This window comes from Phyllobates terribilis, unplaced genomic scaffold, assembly GCF_046119375.1.
Source record: "Phyllobates terribilis strain yellow unplaced genomic scaffold, ASM4611937v1 Scaffold_1__5_contigs__length_1240528914, whole genome shotgun sequence".
Lineage (NCBI taxonomy): Eukaryota > Metazoa > Chordata > Amphibia > Anura > Dendrobatidae > Phyllobates > Phyllobates terribilis.
Genome location: NW_027362761.1, coordinates 618,994,755 through 619,015,309, shown reverse-complemented (window position 1 = coordinate 619,015,309; position 20,555 = coordinate 618,994,755). Strand labels below are relative to the sequence as shown.

Here is a 20,555-nt window from a genome sequence, read left to right as displayed (position 1 = left end):
TGACAAAGAAAGAGAGTGGAGTAGCCCGTCTAGTAACAGAAGTTAACAAACAAAGTAGCACACGGTAACGCTAAGTATGCAAAAATGAAATATATAAAATTTGAATAGAATTACTGCTGTAGAAAAAAAGAAATGAATGAGAAATCTTAGCACATAAATTGGCCAATTCATGTATACCAATTTCTAAAAGATTTCTAATTTATTTCTTTTTTTCTACAAAAGTAATGCTATTCAAATTTCATATATTTCATGTTTGCATACTTAGCGTTACAGTGTGCTGCTTTGTTAGTTGTATATGGAGGTAGCTTAGGGGTTAACCCTAAGTAAGCACCTGTTCACACCTGTTTCTTGTTTTGGAAGTGCCGGACAGTTTTTGTTGTTTCTATGTATAAGCTTTGACTGAGCACTCTGCCTCTATGCCATAGGTGATTTTTATTGCAGCAGGGTCTTATTATCCCATACACAAGCAGACATAGTCTCTTAGAGGAGTTCACATTCATAGGGTCTTTGTATTTTGAGAGACGTCTCATCGCGGTTACCAGGTAAACATAAATTGGCCAATTCATGAGCTAAGATTTCTCATTTATTTCTTTTTTCTACAGCAGTAATGCTATTCAAATTTCATACATTTCATGTTCGCATACTTAGCGTTACAGGGTGCTGCTTTGTTTGTTAGTTGTATATGGAGGTAGCTGCTCCTAAGTAAGCACCTGTGTAGCAACAGAAGTTATCAGTTGTCTTTGGATAGGACATGACGGTGGTTGTTCACTAGTGCTTTCACTAACATTACCACCTACCCCACGTATACCTTGAAAACCAAGCCTATTCCTCCCTCCACCACGACCTCTCTTTTTACCACTCATGTTGCTCAGATACAGTGGTAGGAGCACAATATTAGCACCAAAAAATTAGATTTTTTACTCTGCACCAATTCTGCACACACCTGAATTTCAGCGTCACTAAATGACAAGGTGAGATACGGCTTGCTGTATGATGTTAGTAACAGAAGAAAGTATTTTTTAGTGTGGATGTGGCATGTATAACATTCAAGATATGCTCCAAACTATTTCAAACTCAGATGTCCCCTACTGTATGACGTTAGTAACAGAAGTATTTTTTACTGTGGATAAAAAACCTGTATAACATACAAGATATGATCCAAACTATTTCAAACTGAACTTTTCCCTGCTGTATCACGTTAGTCAGAGAAAAAAACTGATTTTTTTTTTACTCTGCATGAGCTCTGCATACAGCTGAATTTCACTGCCACAAAATGACAAGGTGACATATGACGCACTGTATCACATTTGTCACAGAAAAAAAATGTTTTTTACTCTTGTTAGCAACAGAAAAAAATGATTTGTTTACTCAGTGTACACACAGCTGAAATGCACCGCCACAAAAGGACAAAGTGGCTTATGGTGAACTGTATCACTACTGTCACAGAATAAAATATATATTTTTTACTCTGCATACAGCTGAATTTCATCGCCACAAAACGACAAGGTGACATATGACGTACTGTATCACATTTGTCACAAACAATTTATTTTTTACTCTTGTTAGCCACAGAAAAAAATAGATTTTTTTACTCTGCATACAGCTGAATTTCACCCCCACAAAATGACAATGTGGGCTATTAAAGCATGCTTTATCACATTAGCAAATGAAAAAAATAGATCTTTGTATTCTGCAGGAGCTCTACATACAGCTTAATTTCAACCCCACAAAATGACAAGATGGGCTAATAGGCTTGCTGTATCACATTAGCAAGTGAAAAAAAATATTTTTAAAGGCTTACTCGTGCATGGAGCACAATAGAAGTAGTGCACAACAGAGTTCTATGACATGTGCCCTGTTGTCTTTGTATGGACCTCTGTAATGGCAAAAGCAAAATAAAATCTGCTGGAAAGTCGATTTCACAGCCACTTAACACTATGCAGGACACTAGCTACATAATCTATCTGACCGCCTAGCAACCGCCTAGCTAACTAGCTAAAATCTCTCAGTATGCAGGAGAAGCGTCAGCAGCAGCATCTGTGACGTGTTATAATCAGAAAATGGCACTGACATAACATGTCCACTCTTTATATAGAGAGGACATGTGATTTCAGCAGCCAATGACACAAGTCGTGTCTGGACAGAGTGGATGCTTCCTGCGCCCTGATTGGCTAGCTGCGATTTGCACACATAAAGTTAGGGAAAAAAAATTACAAGCACGCCGCTTCTCTGAGCTCTCTCCATCCCCTCATCAAACATGTCCCTCAACACCACCACTGTGCTAGCCAATGTGAAAAAAATACTTTAGTTGCAAGGCAATAATTTTCCACACTTTTTTACCAAATGTTACCAATTTTTGCCGATTTTAATAAAAAATGCTTGTGTTTCCGATCACAAATCTGAATGTGCTATATTTGTGCTGAATTTGAAATTGGGGATCATTTTCAGAACATATTCGCTCTACACTAGAAGAGAGACATAGACGAAGAGCTTGAAGGTGATGAGATCCCAGATTTCAGACAGGTTGCTGTAATAGATGCCCAGGAGTCTGGAGAAGAGCCCAAACCTACTCAGATTCTGGGCTGCTCAAGAGACGAATGGATACATCTGCAACAGTCTGACCCAGAACTAGCGAAACTGAGAAAATGAGTCGCCCTGGGACAAAGAGTTGACCAGGAGGCCAGGGTTGCTTAACTCCCAATTACCCTGAAAATCTTGGGCCAGTGGTAAAGGCTCTTCCTGAAAGATGGCCTGCTGTGCTGAAGGATTCAACTACCTCCGGATTTCGATGTTACCTGGCAAGTGGTGGCACCAGAAGCACTAGTATTGCAACTAGCTAAGGAAACTCATGAGAGAGGTGCCCACTTTGGAGTGGAAAAGACCTTTTGGTGGTTACAACGGCTGGTGTATTGGCCCCAACTGTGGCAAGAAGTTGAAGGAGTCTGCCGAAAATGTCACCAGTGTGAGCTAAATAACCCCCCGGAACAGGGAGCTCCTGTTCAGACCATCCAATTCAGACCACCCTTGGAGGTCCTGTAATAAACGATTGGTGGTGGCACCTTTTTTTTCTTTTGTTATTGCGGGGCTTGGCACTTACCGCCCAACGTATATATATATATATAAATACCCATGTGTTTGAATTCAATGTGTACATACTATAAGTTCACTGATAGCTGTCACAATAACCTGCCTATTAGTCATATAAGCCATAGCCTCGTACATCAATCGCCAGGCAATTGTGATTATCCTGACAACTATGGTCAAGCGTAGTTGTGTTCTTGACACTATATGTTTAGAAAGTTAAAGAGAATCTGTCACTTACCTGATATGAAATGTCTTTTTATTCAATCAAGTTTCTGATGCTTGCAGGCCTGGGGAAATCCCCGCCTCCTGTGGCAATTATGTTTCCCACCCTCCCCTGCACGTTACAGTGCCCTGTGAGGTGCAGTTGCCACGGTCAAATCTGAGACAGATTCCCTTGAAAGGAGTTGTCCACTACTTTTTCATTGATGCCCTATCCGTAGGGCATCAATGCTTGATCGGTCGGGGTACCGCACTCGGCACCCCCACCGATCAGCTGTTATCGGTGCCGGTGAATGCCGGCCGGAAGTGCTTACCTGCGGTGCTTGGCCATCAAGTTGTAGTGGCCGGCGCTTGTTACTGCACATCCGCCTCCTATTCAATTCAACGGGAGGTGGATGTGCAGTACTCCTCGGCGGCCAATACAGATGGACGGCCAAGAATCGCGGGTAAGTACTTCCGGCCAGCGGATAACAGCTAATCGTCGGGGGTGCCGGATGCTATCCTACAGCTAGGGCATCAATGAAAAAGTAGTGTACAACTTCTTTAAGACATTTATACTATTGTGTAGAAAAAAAATCTGCTTTGTTTTTGTCATATTTAACTTGGTAAAACGTTCCAAATTTAAATATATATTTTTTTAACTTTGTTATTCTAAATCTTTCACTAACTGGAAAATTAATGCAATAGAAATGGAAGAATAATGTGATTCATTCTTACAATCTATTTTATTTGCTGGAACTATTTGAACCCACTGCAAATGAAAACTATAGAAATGTTGAAAATTCTTGTAGTGGCAACATGGAAATTCCAAAAACACCTTCTCAAGAAATGGACCAGGAGGTTTGGAAACCAAAAATCTTTATTACCATCTTAATCAACCTTTGTATTTTTCTCTAAACTACATTGTCAGGTATTCCACAGGGACGACACTGGGGAGATCACGCAATATCTCACCGTTGCCGTCATTATGTCACGGATTTCATCAGGGATCTGCGAGCACACGGTCCCCACTACTCTCTACGTAGGTATCGGCAAGCGAACAGTGATGTATGGCATCACACCTCCGGATTCCAACACATGGAATATGTGTTTACGCCCCCATACGGTCACTGTCAGCTTCACAATAGCCCGATTATTAATCTTATTCGCTGCCACCACCAGCTGAGTTTGAAATATAATACAGGCCTGGCCAGAAGCCTGCGTTCTGGTAGCGTATGGCTTCGGGGGGAGGGAATGATTACAGGACAAAAGAAACATAACTATGACGTTTTATATTTAATCCAAAAGGGAGGCAGCGTTTAGGAAAAATATATACAAGGATGTTACAAAGGAGACAATTACAATACATGATAGAGAGTTACATAAAATAAACAGGATTAAAGAAGAAACTTAATCTATAAGGATCGCTGCTACGATTCAATATAGCCGGAGGGGAGCTCTCTTTATGACCGTTCAGCGGAACGTGACCCCTTGCTTATGATACATTTGCCCCCTGCAAGGAGTACTACGCCAACCTCAGCAAACTATTTTATGCTGAAGGGAGAGACCTGTCCACACCCGCTGTGCTGACATCACGGGTCTGGTCTCCAGCCTGCACATTTTTATTAAAAACACTAACTTCAGCGATAACTAATCCCTGGCTGCTCGTAAGAAAAAAAGCTTGCAAACGACGCCATATTTTCCGCTGATTTTACCTTAGTTTAAAGACCATGCATGGCGTACCTGCGATCCGTTATTCTGGTGCTTTTGCACTACAGCTCCACGGAGGGGTTTACATAGACAGGAAAATATCGCTAACGTTCCCTAGCTGACCCTGTCACCAAAAATATGGGTCCCATCATTATCGAATGTATGGAACTTTAGTTATTCCATATATCGTTTCGGCTCTGAAGGGCCTGGAGACTTTTATTAAAATTTAATTCCTAAGATCTCAAAGAGAGTTTAACAGGTATTTGTAGATTTATCGCAAGCCTGCGTCTTACTGTCCCCTGCCTTTGCCAGGGAGAAAGATGTTTGCATTTTAATTAGCTTTTCTTTAAGTCCTTACTCAGGTGTGTTTTTGTGTTTAGATGTGTTGTGCTGAGATTTACATGGAGGTAGCTCTTGTACTGACAACTGATGGATTGCTAGCTCTTGTCTTGGGACAAAAGTGGATAAGGGAGGGGTGAGAGGGGCTTCAGGGGAAGAAAGAATATTTTCAATATTTCTCTGACATATATTTTAAAACACAGATCTTTTGGCCCAATTACGGTTAAAATACAACCAAAATTCGATTAGTGCACTGTGCTTCCCTGTGAACCCTCTTCAAAGAGACTTTTTTGGGTTTTCAGGTTTCTTTTCCCTTTTATTGGTGTAAATGCCATAATTGTGTTCAAATACCAACCAATATAGAAAGCATATGTTGCTTTGAATTGGAAAATGCAGACCCACACTCAGAGAATTTAAATTGCTTTACAGAGCATGAATTTTTTAGCCTTTTTTGCCAAAGAGAAGACACAATGAACGTAGTTATACTGTTAGCAGGCCAAGAGCTAGGAACAGCACAGAGAAGCGCCATGAATCGCTATGTAAGAAAACTGTAGGTCATAATGGACATAATAAATTTTATATTACCAATGCATCAACGACTTTCAGCCAATACATTGACTTAGTAATTTAGATAAATTTTAGATATGTTTCTAAAATTTCATGCTTTACGTTGGCGATGGTTGTCGTAAGTTAAATGGAACCTGTGCCAACACTCATGCTGCACAAATCATGGGAAACGTGAATCAGTGTCGCTGCACAATTGCAGGCAGTTATTTTTTATTGAAATAATTCACATACAATATTTGTGTCGTTGTGCGCATGGTTCTGGTAGCATGATCATATTTATAGATTCCCTTTAAGTTTTCCAATTAAAAATCTCACAAACTGTTAAATACGTTTCTAAAATTAATAATATTCAAGATGATTTTGTTGAAAGACCATATTATTTTTGGTTAATTACTTTGTATTTTAAATTGCCATTTCTAAATTGTACTATGTTCTTCATGTTCATGTTGTAATCGTCACAAGATGGCCTATCGGTCGCTCACAGTATGGGTTCATGGTCCTCTAGGAAACAGACCGCCCATTCCTTCATGCGTTGTATCCGCGGTTCGTGCAGCTTTCCCTGATGATGAAGGAGAATATCTTGGATATAAAAGCCATACCCTGGCCAACCGGTAAAATTTATGGCCTTGGAATGAAATTCACAACCGTTCTCTAATACTATAGTCATTTTTTGGTCACTTGAAAATTTTTGTTTTGGTTCAAAATTGTTAATTCATCAAGACCTTTCTAAGACTCGCATACCCATACATGCCGATTGTTTTGATTCATGTTACCAGTATAGTATTATTTAAAATAATTTAGAATAAAAATTTGTGACATTAAGTTTTACATTAACATTTTATTCAAATAAAGATGTGTACAATTAATGATTTCCAGCAATTTATTCTTTATTTTCAGTCTTCATGAAGCCTTCTGAGGCAGGAGCCGCCTGCTGCAGCCTATATTGTGCCCGCAGCTAAAAAAATGAATATTCACTGCAGTAACTCTTCCTGCAGATCATCTCACCTTGTCAGGGCGCATGACAGTGACGTCACGCGCGGCTCACATGGTGAGATCAGTGCTGGCAGCAGAACAGGACGCAACGTTCGGGCACAGGGAAGGAAGGTGAGTAGAAGTGTATATTTTTTTTGTGTGCAGCATGATGGGGATGGAGGTGCCAAGCATACCAGAAAGGGGGGGGGGGGCACATACCAGGATGAGGGCGGGGTGCCATGCATACCAGGATGGAGGGGTGCCATGCATACCAGGATGGGGATGAGGGCCATATATACCAGGATGGGGGATATTAACAGAATTGGGTAACAGTGTTAGCAGCAGACTCCCCTTCCCCTTAATGGTGCATCATGACCACATTTTTTTTCCATTTTTCTCCTTTAAAACCTAGGTGCGGCTTATCGTCTTCTAGTCTGGAAAACACGGTTTGTTATCAACCCATGGAGTAATTTCTTTTGAATATTTTAACTTTCTGGCACAATTACGTTTTTGCTTTAGGCTTCTGGCATAGTGCCACACATCAAATTGATGATGTATAGTGGGGTACACTTCACAAATTTTCTTACGTACCCCAACATGGCAATCAGAAGCAAAAACTCTAATGTTAAAGCCTGACTTCAAAATTCTATCCATCGCTATACCAAATCCAAACTTTTCCAGAGCTACTGAAGAACGACACTGTGTATTTTGAACAACTTCAAAGTCTAGGATCTTATCAGTTACATTGTCCAAGACTTTAGCATTGACCATCTCCAGATATGCATAATGACCTGCCTTTTAATTCCTCCTTTAGGTTGGATTTCTCCATGCACCATTCAATGTTAATAGCAGGAAAAAGAAGGTAAGACTGGTAGCAGTAGTAAGATTTCTCAAAAATACTTGACATGCCAAGTATGTTCAAAAATTCATTCACTTTTTGGAAATTTTGACCACTGAACAGAATAGATGCTTCCAATAGTAAATTTCCGGTGTAGTAATTTTGAACTTTGGGCTGTGTTTACATGATTGTAAATGTATGTCCTTGACTACACCTTCCTGTTATTTTGCAAAATGATCCCTCAAACGTTTTTTTGAATGTTTTAACCAAGCTATTGCAATCTTGGCTGGCCTGACATGTCACCTTACTTATTAAGTTGTCTAAACAGGATTCAAGAACTAAAATTTTTCGCTCTAGTACTATATCTCTTTCTGTTGTTGGTTGGTCATTAGTACTAGTAACTTCTTTTTCTTCCTTGAAAAGAGAGGCCATTCTGGATTTGTCGTTTTCTTCCACACTGGACTCCAGTTTAATGTTGGTAGTGTCTAAACAATTTGGCTTATCAACAAAATCTCCATATTCTTCCAAACTGGACTCCTGTTTAATGTTGGTAGTGTCCAAACAATTTGGCTTATCAACAAAATCTCCGTATTCTTCCAAACTGGACTCCTGTTTAATGTTGGTAGTGTCCAAACAATTTGGCTTATCAACAAAATCTCCGTATTCTTCCAAACTGGACTCCTGTTTAATGTTGGTAGTGTCCAAACAATTTGGCTTATCAACAAAATCTCTGTATTCTCCCACACTGGACTCCTGTTTAATGTTGGTAGTGTCCAAACAATTTGGCTTATCAACAAAATCTCTGTATTCTCCCACACTGGACTCCTGTTTAATGTTGGTAGTGTCCAAACAATTTGGCTTATCAACAAAATCTCTGTATTCTCCCACACTGGACTCCTGTTTAACGTTGGTAGTGTCCAAACAATTTAGCTTATCAACAAAATCTCCGTATTCTTCCAAACTGGACTCCTGTTTAATGTTGGTAGTGTCCAAACAATTTGGCTTATCAACAAGATCTCTGTATTCTTCCACACTGGACTCCTGTTTAATGTTGGTAGTGTCAAAACAATTAGGCTTATCAACGAAATCTCTGTATTCTGTCTGAGTTTCAATGGAATTATACCCTGGCTTGGTGACATAAACGGTATCAAGTGCTTGATTGTCCATGGAGGGTTCTCCTACACTTGCGGAACTACTTAATGTAGCCATGAATGCTCTCTTTCTTGTTCTATTTAGAGTCTTCTTCAAATCTTCGGAAATTATTTTGACACCTTCGGAAACAATAGGGAATATAGACGGTACAGCATCCTTCATTAAAACCCTTCCTTTATGTTGCATTTCATAGCAATCTTGCGTAAAATGAACTGAACATATTCCATGTTTCCTGTGTTTTCTTTCTTGAAAAAGTCTACGTGATACTGCGTCAATATCTTCAAAAAGTTGTCCCGTCGCCTGTAGCCAAAGCCGAATTTTTGCTATATCATTAGGGAAATTGTGAATGATTATTTCTGCACTTTGTCCCTTTCTGCCTGATTTGTTGGCACACTGGTTCACCAGACAGTTAGGCATTTCTTTTATCTAAAGAAAATAATTGGCCTATTAATTTAAAGTAGTTACTACAAAGTATTTAATTTATAATAAACAGTAATAACACACATAAAGAAGTAACAGAAGAGCGGATAAAAGTTATATCAAAGCAAAACTGAGAAGTGCAGTTTTTACCATAAATGATAACCATTAATATTATAATTTTTTAATAAAAATTATATTTTATAAAAAAAAATCCAAATTTTTTAGAGATATACGTGTATCGCCTTTTCAGGCTTCCTCAGGGGTATAAACCTTATACACCATATAACAGCCACGAGGTATCTCTTAAAATATAACCTTTAATAGATCTCTAAAAAGAGAGTATATAGTAAATACCTCCAAAATCTGATACCAGTCCTTAATTACATTCTGTTTATATCCAAATTGGCAAATACTACCTCTAAAAATATCGAACTAGAGGCAGAGGATGCCAAGCAATAGCAAAAATAGTTCTAAAACACACAATGCCTAGATCGCCCTACTAGAATGCAAACATATGACCTACAAAAAGGCCAATAATTTCCAACAATCCTGGTCAGTAAATGAAAAAACATACAGTGTTATCAAATATTAGTGATATGTGTGGATCTCACCCATTTTTTGTGCATGAAGGCATCGTTCAGGTTTCTTCATCCCCTTCAGTCCATTGGTTCCTCAGGAGATTATCTACCCTGTCGTGCCTCTGGTGTTAGCTCCCGTCCTAACAAGGGCAGTACCCAAATATGTCCTAACAATGTCACCCGCAAAAAAGATCCCTCACGACGCGTTTCTTCCTCCTTATCGGGGATTCATCAGGAGAGTGTATTTGGTATTTTTTGGGGGGCATCGGCCATACATAAAAGTGACTCTGTGCCTTAAAGTGCCGAGTGACTTAAAAAGTGTAATGAACCTCACAATAGTGAGAGTCCATCTCAGCGGTACAGAGTGCTGCTACCACTATCTCCAGATGCAACAATGGGGGATGCACACACATCAACCTACTCTGTTTAAATGCATTCATGTTCCCTCCATTTCTTAGCGCTCTATGTCATTTCCTGGGTGGGGCTTATTCCCAGTTTAAATCCCTTGCCATAATCCATTATTTCTTTTCCATGAAGTATAATATTTCACTTCCTCCAGATTAAATTTAATGATAAACCGAGATCAAATAGATTTAAATGCACTACATTTATTTCATATACTTTCATAATGATGTCATGTGACTCCGTATACTCCCATAGTAATATCATGTGACACATCCACTAGTTAAAAACTATATATTTAGATTCCCCATGTGGCTTTTCTTAACCTTTTTTTAAAAATATATCTCTACATCCGCGACCTAGACTATTGCTCAGTCGCAACTCAAATGATTATCTTTAGTGCCCGGGACGTTTGTTTATCGTGTCCTTTCCAGGCGTCCGGAACGCATATCCTTTCATTTCCGGGCACCTGGAATGCACATCACCTGCATTACTTCCGGCTGCCTGGGACGCATCTTGTTCGCGTCATTTCCGGGCGCCTGGAACGCACATCACCTGCATTACTTCCGGTTGCCTGGGACGCATCTTGTTCGCGTCATTTCCGGGCGCCTGGACCGCATACCGCTTACATCTCTTCCAGCCATGCCATTGCCGGGCGTCTGAAACGCACGCTCCGACATCAGCTCCGGGTGCCTGGAACGCACATTGTCCGCGTCATTTCCTGGCACTTTGAAAACGTAGCAGTATCTCTGGATATCCAACACATGCACCATTCACTTTATTTCTAGGTGTCTAAGCCGCATCTCTCCTGCGCCTTTGTCAAAGGCGGTTTTTAAGACCTAAATCTCTCCGATTTTCTTAGTATTATACACCACTCTCCATTCTCCTAGGGGAATTTCATCTTGTTTACACATCTCATGGGGCCAAATATCATTCTTATTCTCATTATAGAAATCTATGTTCTCCATATATGAAAATAAACGCTTGTCCTTTATACAGTACAGACCAAAAGTTTGGACACACCTTCTCATTTAAAGATTTTTCTGTATTTTCATGACTATGAAAATTGTACATTCACACTCAAGGCATCAAAACTATGAATTAACACATGTGGAATTATATACTTAACAAAAAAGTGTGAAACAACTGAAAATATGTCTTATATTCTAGGTTCTTCAAAGTAGCCACCTTTTGCTTTGATGACTGCTTTGCACACTCTTGGCATTCTCTTGATGAGCTTCAAGAGGTAGTCACCGGAAATGGTCTTCACTTCACAGGTGTGCCCTGTCAGGTTTAATAAGTGGGATTTCTTGCCATATAATTGGGGTTGGGACTATCAGTTGTGTTGTGCAGAAGTCTGGTGGATACACAGCTGATAGTCCTACTGAATAGACTGTTAGAATTTGTATTATGGCAAGAAAAAAGCAGCTAAGTAAAGAAAAACGAGTGGCTATCATTACTGCCCAGCCATGTGCCCAAACAGTGTTTTTCTCCAACATATGGGGTATCTGTATGCTCAGGAGAAATTGCACAACAAATTTTGTGGTCCATTTTTTCCTGTTACCCCTGCAAAATAAAAAAAATTGGGTTTAAAGTAACATTTTTGTGATAAAAAAGTTAAATGTTCATTGTTTTCTTCCACATTCCAAAAATTCCTGTGAAGCACCTGAAGGGTTAATAAAGTTCTTGAATGTGGTTTTGAGCACCTTGAGGGGTGCAGTTTTTACAATGGTATCACTTTTTGGGTATTTTCTGTCATAAAGGCTCCTCAAAGTCACTTCAGATGTGATGTGGTCCCTAAAAAAAATGGTTTTATAAATTTTGTTGGAAAAATGAGAAGTCGCTGGTCAACTTTTAACTCTTATAACTTCCTAACAAAAATATATATTTTGGTTCCAAAATTATGCTGATGTATAGTAGACATGTGAGCAATGTTATTTATTAACTATTTTGTGTGACATATCTCTCTGAGATTGAAAACATTTTCTAAATTTTCCAAATTTCCGTTTTTTCACAAATAAACGCAAGTGATATCGAAGAAATGTTACCACAATCATGAAGTACAATATGTCTCGAAAAAACAATCTCAGAATCAGGGGGATCCGGTGAAGCTCCAGAGTAATTACCTCATAAGGTGACAATGGTCAGAATTGTAAAAATTGGCCTGGTCGTTAACGTGCAAACCACCCTCGGCGGTAAAGGGGTTAATTAGATAAACAGTCCCCGACAATTTCCCTGGTTAATCATTTTATATAAAAAACAAACAAAAAAAAAAACGCTCCAAGCTGTCTGTTTCACCTTTCCTTGGTACAAAAAAAGGAGGATGAGGGTGGAGATCCCAATTTTTTTTTTTTTAATTGATTTATTTAAATCAATAAAAGCTCCAGATGGTGCAACTGTACAATATGATGGGGGCACGTATTACCTTGGAGGGTTCAACCATAATAACTCCAAAGCAGCATGCTCGCTGCCTTGGGGTTTGTGAAGACCCGGGGTCTTCCGTGGGCGTAACGCTACTCAGACAACACAGGGTGAGGGTAACACAGCGTGGCAATACTTTACTGAACCACAAAGTGGACAATAAACAGATAGAACAGTCCCAGCAAATACCCAAGATGGTAGAACATTACACAGTCTCAACCTTCCTTCTCCACCCGCCCGGAAAAGAACAGCTGAGACTTCCAGGGCTGACTACCTCAACCAGTGGCCCCCTGCTTCTGGCAGGCCGCCACAGAGAGAAGGTAGCGGCAAGCTTGGGAAGCTAGCAGTCCATTGAGGAACAAGACCAGGAGACCCGAGGGTCCAAATCTGGCATCTCGGAGAGTTTCCATGGGGCCAGGTGACCGATTGATCCCTCCTGGCAACTCCAAATGTCTCCGTGGGTTCTAGGCGACTGGTGGGTCCCTCCTAGCAACCCCAAATAACATATCCATGGGGTCAGGTGACTTCTTCGTTCTCTCCTGGACTCCCCAAAATGTATCCATGTCTCTCTGATGGTTAATGGAGCAGATCCGAATCTTTCCAGTCAGGGCCGGTACCCTTAGACTAGAATCATGTAGAATACATATCTGTGTCTCTTTAGATGCCATGCCTTACATCTACTTTCCTGAAGGATGTCTCCCATTCTCCTTCCAAAGTCCTTCTGAATCTCTGTTCCAAGACTGACTCTGTCTCAAGTTTGCCACCTACAGAAGCATATTTCCCTTTTAAATACACATACACAGGTCAAGGGTTTTTGGAGGGCAGCCTCACATGGCTCAGCTATCACTGTTTTAGATAATCTTTTACATAGTTGGTATCACAGGGGCTATTGCAAACAGACCTTCAGCTGACTTAGTACAATTTGTCATTAGCATTGTAAACATGATGGTTTCCAAACGAATAGAATTCAGCATTCAGGGTTACACAAATACTGGTCTGACCTTTAGAAATACACAAACATATACAAGTTAATTTAAACACAAAAGTGTATTTCTCTTGATTAACAAATCTAACCGTCTGGCTAATTAAGATTTTACGCTGTATTGTCACAGGGTCATATTCGACACTAACCTTTCCTTTACTCCCCATATCCGATCACTCACTCGCTCTTGTCACCTGCATCTTAAAAACATCTCCAGAATCTGACCTTTTCTCACCTTTGAAACTGCTAAAACTCTTACTGTCGCTCTTATTCACGCTCATCTGGACTACTGCAACTCTCTTCTGATTGGTCTCCCACTTGCCAAACTTTCTCCTCTCCAATCCGCTCTGAATGCGGCAGCCAGGGTCGTATTTCTGTCCAGCCGCTTCACCGATGCCTCCATCTTGTGCCAGTCATTACACTGGTTACCCTTCGCTACAGAGTCCAATATAAACTCATCGCTCTCACCCACAAAGCTCTCCATAGCTCGGCACCGCCATATATCTCCTCTCACCTCTATTGCCCTACACGTGCGCTCCGTTCTACAAATGACCTAAGACTAACATCCCCCATAATCCGAAACTCTCACCTCAGTCTCCAAGACTTCTCTCGTGCTGCTCCAGTTCTCTGGAATGCTCTACCCCTGACGATCCGACTGATGCCTAGCCCCCATGTCTTCAAGCGCGCTTTAAAAACCCATCTCTTTAAACAAGCCTACCACCTCAACTACTCAGTAACCTAACTTTCCCCTGTTCCCTCCTTCTAAATATTATTCAGAATCTGTTCCCTACTATTCCTCTGTCTCCACACCCTCCATGCACATGATAACTGCACTCGATACTTGATTATTGCACTTAAACATACTGGCTGATGACCGGATCATGCATGCAGCCTTATATGAAAACTAGCTATTGAACCCGTTCTATGCCCGGGGGTGGCGAGCATTTTTATTGGTATATGCTCCCCCATCCTACTACGTGCAGCCCCCATCCTGCCAATGTGTCTTCACTAAAATGGCGCCGGAGAGCGCGCTATGCGTATGCGCCGATTCAGATGCTGCACTCCTCCCCGGGCCTCCGGCCAAAACAGAGGTGCCGCGGCAACATTCCTTTGGGTCAGGTATGTACTTATGGCGCCGGAGCTCGTGGTATGTAGTGTCTACGCATACCATGATCTCCGGCGCCATAAACTTCTCTTACCTGTAACGGCTGGATGCGTTCTTCTGTCTGGAGCCAGACAGCGCAGGCGCGTTGCGCATGTACATTCTATAGAGGCTTTGGACAGAAGGACACATCCCTGGTTATATTATAGATGTCCTCCAATTCTGTTAATATCCCCCATCATGGTACATGGCACTCCTCCATCCGGGTATGCATGGCACCCCTGATCCTCATCCTGGTATGCATGGCACCCCTGATCCCCATCCTGGTATGTAAGGCAACCCTCATCCTTATATGCAAGGCCCTCATCATCCTTATCCTGGCATGCAAGGCCTCCCTCATCCCTATCCTCGTATGCATGGCACCCCTCATCCCTATCCTAGTATGCATGGCACCCCTTTTCCTGTTAGGCATGGCACCCCTCATCCCCTATCCTGGTATGTATAGCCCTCCTCATCCCCAATGTCCCCCGTCCATACTTAACTGATCCCGCGCCGATATCTAATCGATACACTTGCACATCCCTAATTGATCCCCGTCCATACACCTATATATAAATAATTGTGTTTTGTACTTGTACATATATACTGACTGTATCCCCATATTTAGAATGACGTCCATGTTGGCCGGAGCCGTGCAGTGTACATCTTGCGCAATGTATGCATTCCCTGAGCTACCGCTCAGGGATCCATACTGCTGCGAGAGATGTGAGCATATCGTGCACTTGGAAGCCCAAATCCTGGATCTAAGTGCTCAGATAGCGGTACTGAGGAGCATCGACAACATGGAACGGAGTTTGCTGCTCACCGAGCAGACACTCAATGGGTCAACACTGGGGGTGGAGCTTAGTGGGGAAGCGCAGGCTGAACAGGCAGGGAGCTGGGTAACAGTTAGAAGGGATAGAGGGAAGAAGTATAGGAAGGCTGGTTCAGAACCGGCATTATTGGAGCACGACAGATCCTCTGACCGCCGGGGGAGTGTATGCTCCAGTAATGAAGGGGAGGGGGGAAGTGTAGGGCAGGCTAGACAGGTCCTGGTAGTGGGTGACTCTATTATTAGGGGGACAGACAGGGCAATCTGTCACAAAGACCGGGATCGCCGAACGGTGTGCTGCCTCCCTGGCGCTCGAGTCCGGCACATCGCGGATCGGGTTGACAGGTTACTGGGTGGGGCTGGCGAAGACCCAGCGGTCATGGTCCACATTGGCACCAATGACAAAGTGAGTGGTAGATGGAGGGTCCTTAAAAATTATTTCAGGGATCTAGGTAGGAAGCTTAGGGCAAGGACCTCCAAGGTAGTTTTCTCAGAAATACTACCAATCCCGCGAGCCACACAGGAGCGCCAACGGGAGGTTAGGGAGGTGAATAAGTGGCTAAAGAGTTGGTGCAAGGCAGAAGGGTTTGGGTTCATGGAGAACTGGGCCGACTTCGCTGTCGGCTACAGGCTCTACCGTAGGGACGGGCTGCACCTCAATGGGGAGGGTGCAGCGGTGCTGGGGAAGAAGATGGCTAATAGGTTGGAGGAGTTTTTAAACTAGAGACGGGGGGGGGAAACCAAGGAAATAGGTGGGATGTGAGGCAAGCAAGGGGGAAGGGGAGAAGTGAATATAATGAGGGTGGAGAGGGGGGTGGGGATAGTACAGTTAGATCGTTAGATACCGTTAGATACAGTTGATACCGCAATTTCCTCCGGGATAAATAAAGTATATCTTATCTTATCTTATCTTATCTTAGAGAAGAATAGGATGCTAAATAACCCTAAAGTTTTATTTTGCATGCTGACCAACGCAAGAAGCCTGACCAATAAGGCGGATGAGCTGCGGGCGCTTATATCGGAGGAGAGGTATGACATCGTAGGTATAACAGAGACTTGGCTAGACGATAGCTACGACTGGGCGGTAAATTTAACAGATTATAGTTTATTTAGAAGGGACCGGAAACAGGGGAAGGGCGGAGGAGTCTGCTTATATGTAAAGTCACGTCTAAAGCCCAGACTAAGGGAAGATATAGGAGAGGGAGAAGAGGGGGTCGAGTCCATGTGGGTAGAGATAGAGGGGGCAAAAAATAATAATAAAATATTACTGGGGGTCTGCTATAAGCCACCTAATATAACAGAGGAGAATGAGAAACTGCTATTAGGACAAATAGACAAAGTAGCAAAACATAATGAGGTGATTGTAATGGGGGATTTCAACTACCCGGATATTGACTGGGAAACAGAAACCTGTAGATCGCAGAAAGGAAAAAGGTTCTTGACAAATATCAAGGATAATTATCTTTCCCAACTAGTGCAGGAACCAACGAGAGGGACGGCCGTGTTGGACTTAATATTGACTAATAGGCCTGATAGAATAACTGAGGTACAGATAGGGGGGCACCTAGGTAATAGCGATCATAATATTATCAATTTCAAAATGCCCTTCAGTAGGGTTATCAATAAGGGAACAACTAAAACATTAAACTTTAGGAGGGCGAAGTTTGATCAGCTGAAAGAAAACCTTCAACTTATAGACTGGGACAAAGTTCTTAATCAAAGGAATACGAATAGTAAATGGGAAACCTTCAAAAGAATTCTGAATACTCAGTGCGAGAGATATATACCGTATGGGAATAAAAGGGCCCGAAATAAGAGGAAACCAATATGGTTGAACAAGAACGTAAAAGGGGCGTTAAATAGCAAAAAAGAGGCATTCAAGAGATTAAAACAGGAAAACAGCAAGGAGGCACTAATGTGTTACAAGGAAAAAACGAGAACCTGCAAAAAACAAATAAAAATAGCGAAGGAGGAAACAGAGAGACGTATTGCTAGGGAAAGTAGATCAAATCCCAAACTGTTCTTTACGTATATAAATAGTAAAAGGATTAAATCGAATAATATTGGACCGATAAAAAGTGATGAAGGCAAAATCATAGAGAAAGATGAGGATAAAGCTAATCTATTAAATAAATTTTTTTCGTCAACTTTCACAAAGGAAAAAGAACTAACAGGCGAAATGAGAAGTGACAAACTTAATCCTCCACTAAGTATGACAAATCTAACCCAAGCTGGGGTACAGAAACGCCTCAGTAACATTAAAATAAACAAATCACCAGGACCTGATGGCATACACCCACGGGTACTAAGGGAACTAAGTAATGTGATAGACAGACCGTTATATCTTATATTTAAGGACTCTGTTGAGACTGGGTCTGTGCCACTTGATTGGCGACAGGCGAATGTAGTGCCAATATTCAAAAAGGGAGCGAAAAGTGACGCCGGAAACTATCGGCCGGTGAGTCTGACGTCCGTTGTGGGCAAAATTTTTGAAAGCTTTATTAATGAGGCAATCATGGAGCATCTTGATGCTAATAATCTATTAACCCCGAACCAACATGGATTCATGAGGAATCGCTCCTGCCAAACAAACCTGATTGACTTCTACGAGGAGGTTAGCTCTCGAGTAGATCAGGGGGAACCAGTGGATGTCGTGTATCTCGACTTCTCAAAAGCGTTCGATAGCGTGCCACATAATAGGTTGGTATACAAAATGAGAATGATGGGGCTGGGGGAAAATGTCTGCAAGTGGGTAGCTAACTGGCTAAAGGATAGAAGGCAGAGGGTGGTTATAAATGGAATATACTCAGATTGGGTAAGCGTCACTAGTGGGGTACCACAGGGGTCTGTACTAGGCCCAATGTTATTTAATATCTTTATTAACGACATAGTCAACGGGATAAATAGTAAAATATCAATATTTGCAGATGACACAAAGTTATGTAAAACAATTAATACAAAAGAGGATAGTGCAGACCTACAGAGGGATTTGGATAAGCTGGGTAGGTGGAGCATTAAATGGCAAATGAGGTTTAACGAGGAGAAATGTAAGGTCATACATATGGGAAGGAAAAATGGAAGTCACCAGTACTCACTGAATGGGAAATCATTGGGGAATTCAGAGATGGAGAAGGACTTGGGCATCTTGATTGATAGCAAACTAAATTGGAGTGCCCAAAGTCAGGCGGCTGCTGTAAGGGCAAACAGGGTAATGGGATGTATCAGAAGAGGTATAGCTGCAAAGGATGAGAACATTGTTCTTCCACTGTACAAAGCTCTGGTCAGACCACACTTGGAATACTGTGCTCAGTTATGGGCCCCAATATATAGAAAGGATATAAATGAGCTTGAAAAGGTACAAAGGAGGGCAACAAAATTAATAAGGGAAATGGAGGGACTGCAATACCCAGAGAGGTTGGCAAAACTAGGACTATTCAGCCTGGAAAAGAGAAGGTTGAGGGGGGACATAATAAATGTGTACAAATATGTTAGGGGACAGTATAGAGACCTTGCCCGGGATTTGTTCAAAAGGAGGGATATTACGGTAACAAGAGGGCACTCACTAAGACTGGAAGAGAAAAGGTTTCAGCACCAGCATAGGAAGGGGTTCTTTACGGTAAGAGCAGTGAGAATATGGAATTCACTGAGTGAGGAGACGGTAATATCGGATTCACTACACCAGTTCAAGCGGGGACTGGATGCATTTCTAGATACCAGGCAGATTTCTGCATATACTTAAAAATAGAATAAAATAGTAGGTTGATACAGGGATTTATTCTGACTGCTGGTTTCAGAGTCGGGAGGGAATTTTTCCTCAGGTGAAGATTGGCCAAATCATTTGGGGTTTTTGCCCTCCTCTGGATCAACTTTAGCAATTACAGAACTAACAGGTCGAACTTGATGGACGCAAGTCTTTATTCGGCTTTACTTACTAACTAACTAATCCTGGTATGCATGGCACTCCTCATCCCTATCCTGTTATGCACGGTACCCTCTCGTACCTATCCTGGTATGTATGGCACCCCTCATCCCTATCCTGGTATGTATGGCCTCCTCACCCCCCAATCCTGGTATGTATGGCACCCCTCATCCCTATCGTATGTATGGCCTCCTCATCCCCCAATCCTGGTATGCATGGCACCCCTCATCTCCAATCCTGGTATGCATGGTACCCCTCATCCCTATCTTGGTATGCATGGTACCCCATTCCCAATCCTGGTATGCATGGTATCCCTCATTCCCAATCCTGGTATGCATGGTACACCTCATTCCCAATCCTGGTAAGCATGGTACCCCTCATGCCAAATCCTGGTAAGCATGGTACCCCTCATGCCCAATCTTGGTAAGCATAGCACCCCTCATCCCCCTATCCTGGTATGTATGGCCTCCTCATCCATATCCTGGTATGTATGGCACCCCTCATCCCCCAATCCTGGTACGCATGGCACCCCTCATCCATATCCTGGTATGCATGGCTCCCCTCATCCCTATCCTGACATGCCTGGTACCCCCCTCATCCCCTATCCTGGTATGCATGGCCCCCTCATCCCTATCCTGGTATGCATGGTCCCCTCATCCCCTATCCTGGTAAGCATGGTAACCCCTCATCCCCCTATCCTGGTATGTATGGCGTCCTCATCCCTATCCTGGTATGTATAGCCCCTTGTCCGTATCCTGGTATGTATGGCCCCTCATCCCTATCCTGGTATGTATGGCCTCCTCATCCCTATCCTGGTACGCATGGTACCCTAATCCATATCCTGTACGCATGGAACCCTTCATCCCCCAATCCTGGTATGTATGGCCCCCCTCATCCCTATCCTGGTATGTATGGCTCCCCTCATCCCCATCACGCTGCACACACACACAAAAAAACAAACACTTCTACTCACCTTTCTTCTCTGTGCTCCAGCACTGTT

The 20,555-nt window shown here is 42.1% G+C and overlaps 1 protein-coding gene across 2 annotated transcripts in view; it reads right to left on the bottom strand.

Moving 5' to 3' along the window:
* Positions 1 to 6,721: 6,721 nt before the first annotated feature.
* The window catches only part of LOC141273010 (uncharacterized), a 35,878-nt gene continuing 22,044 nt past the window's right edge, over positions 6,722 to 20,555 (bottom strand). For both annotated transcript variants that reach the window (XM_073684306.1, XM_073684314.1), the window contains one exon: positions 6,722 to 9,286. In XM_073684306.1, coding sequence (XP_073540407.1) covers positions 7,889 to 9,286 — 1,398 coding nt within the window. In that variant the 3' untranslated portion in view covers positions 6,722 to 7,888. The remainder of the gene's footprint in view (positions 9,287 to 20,555) is intronic.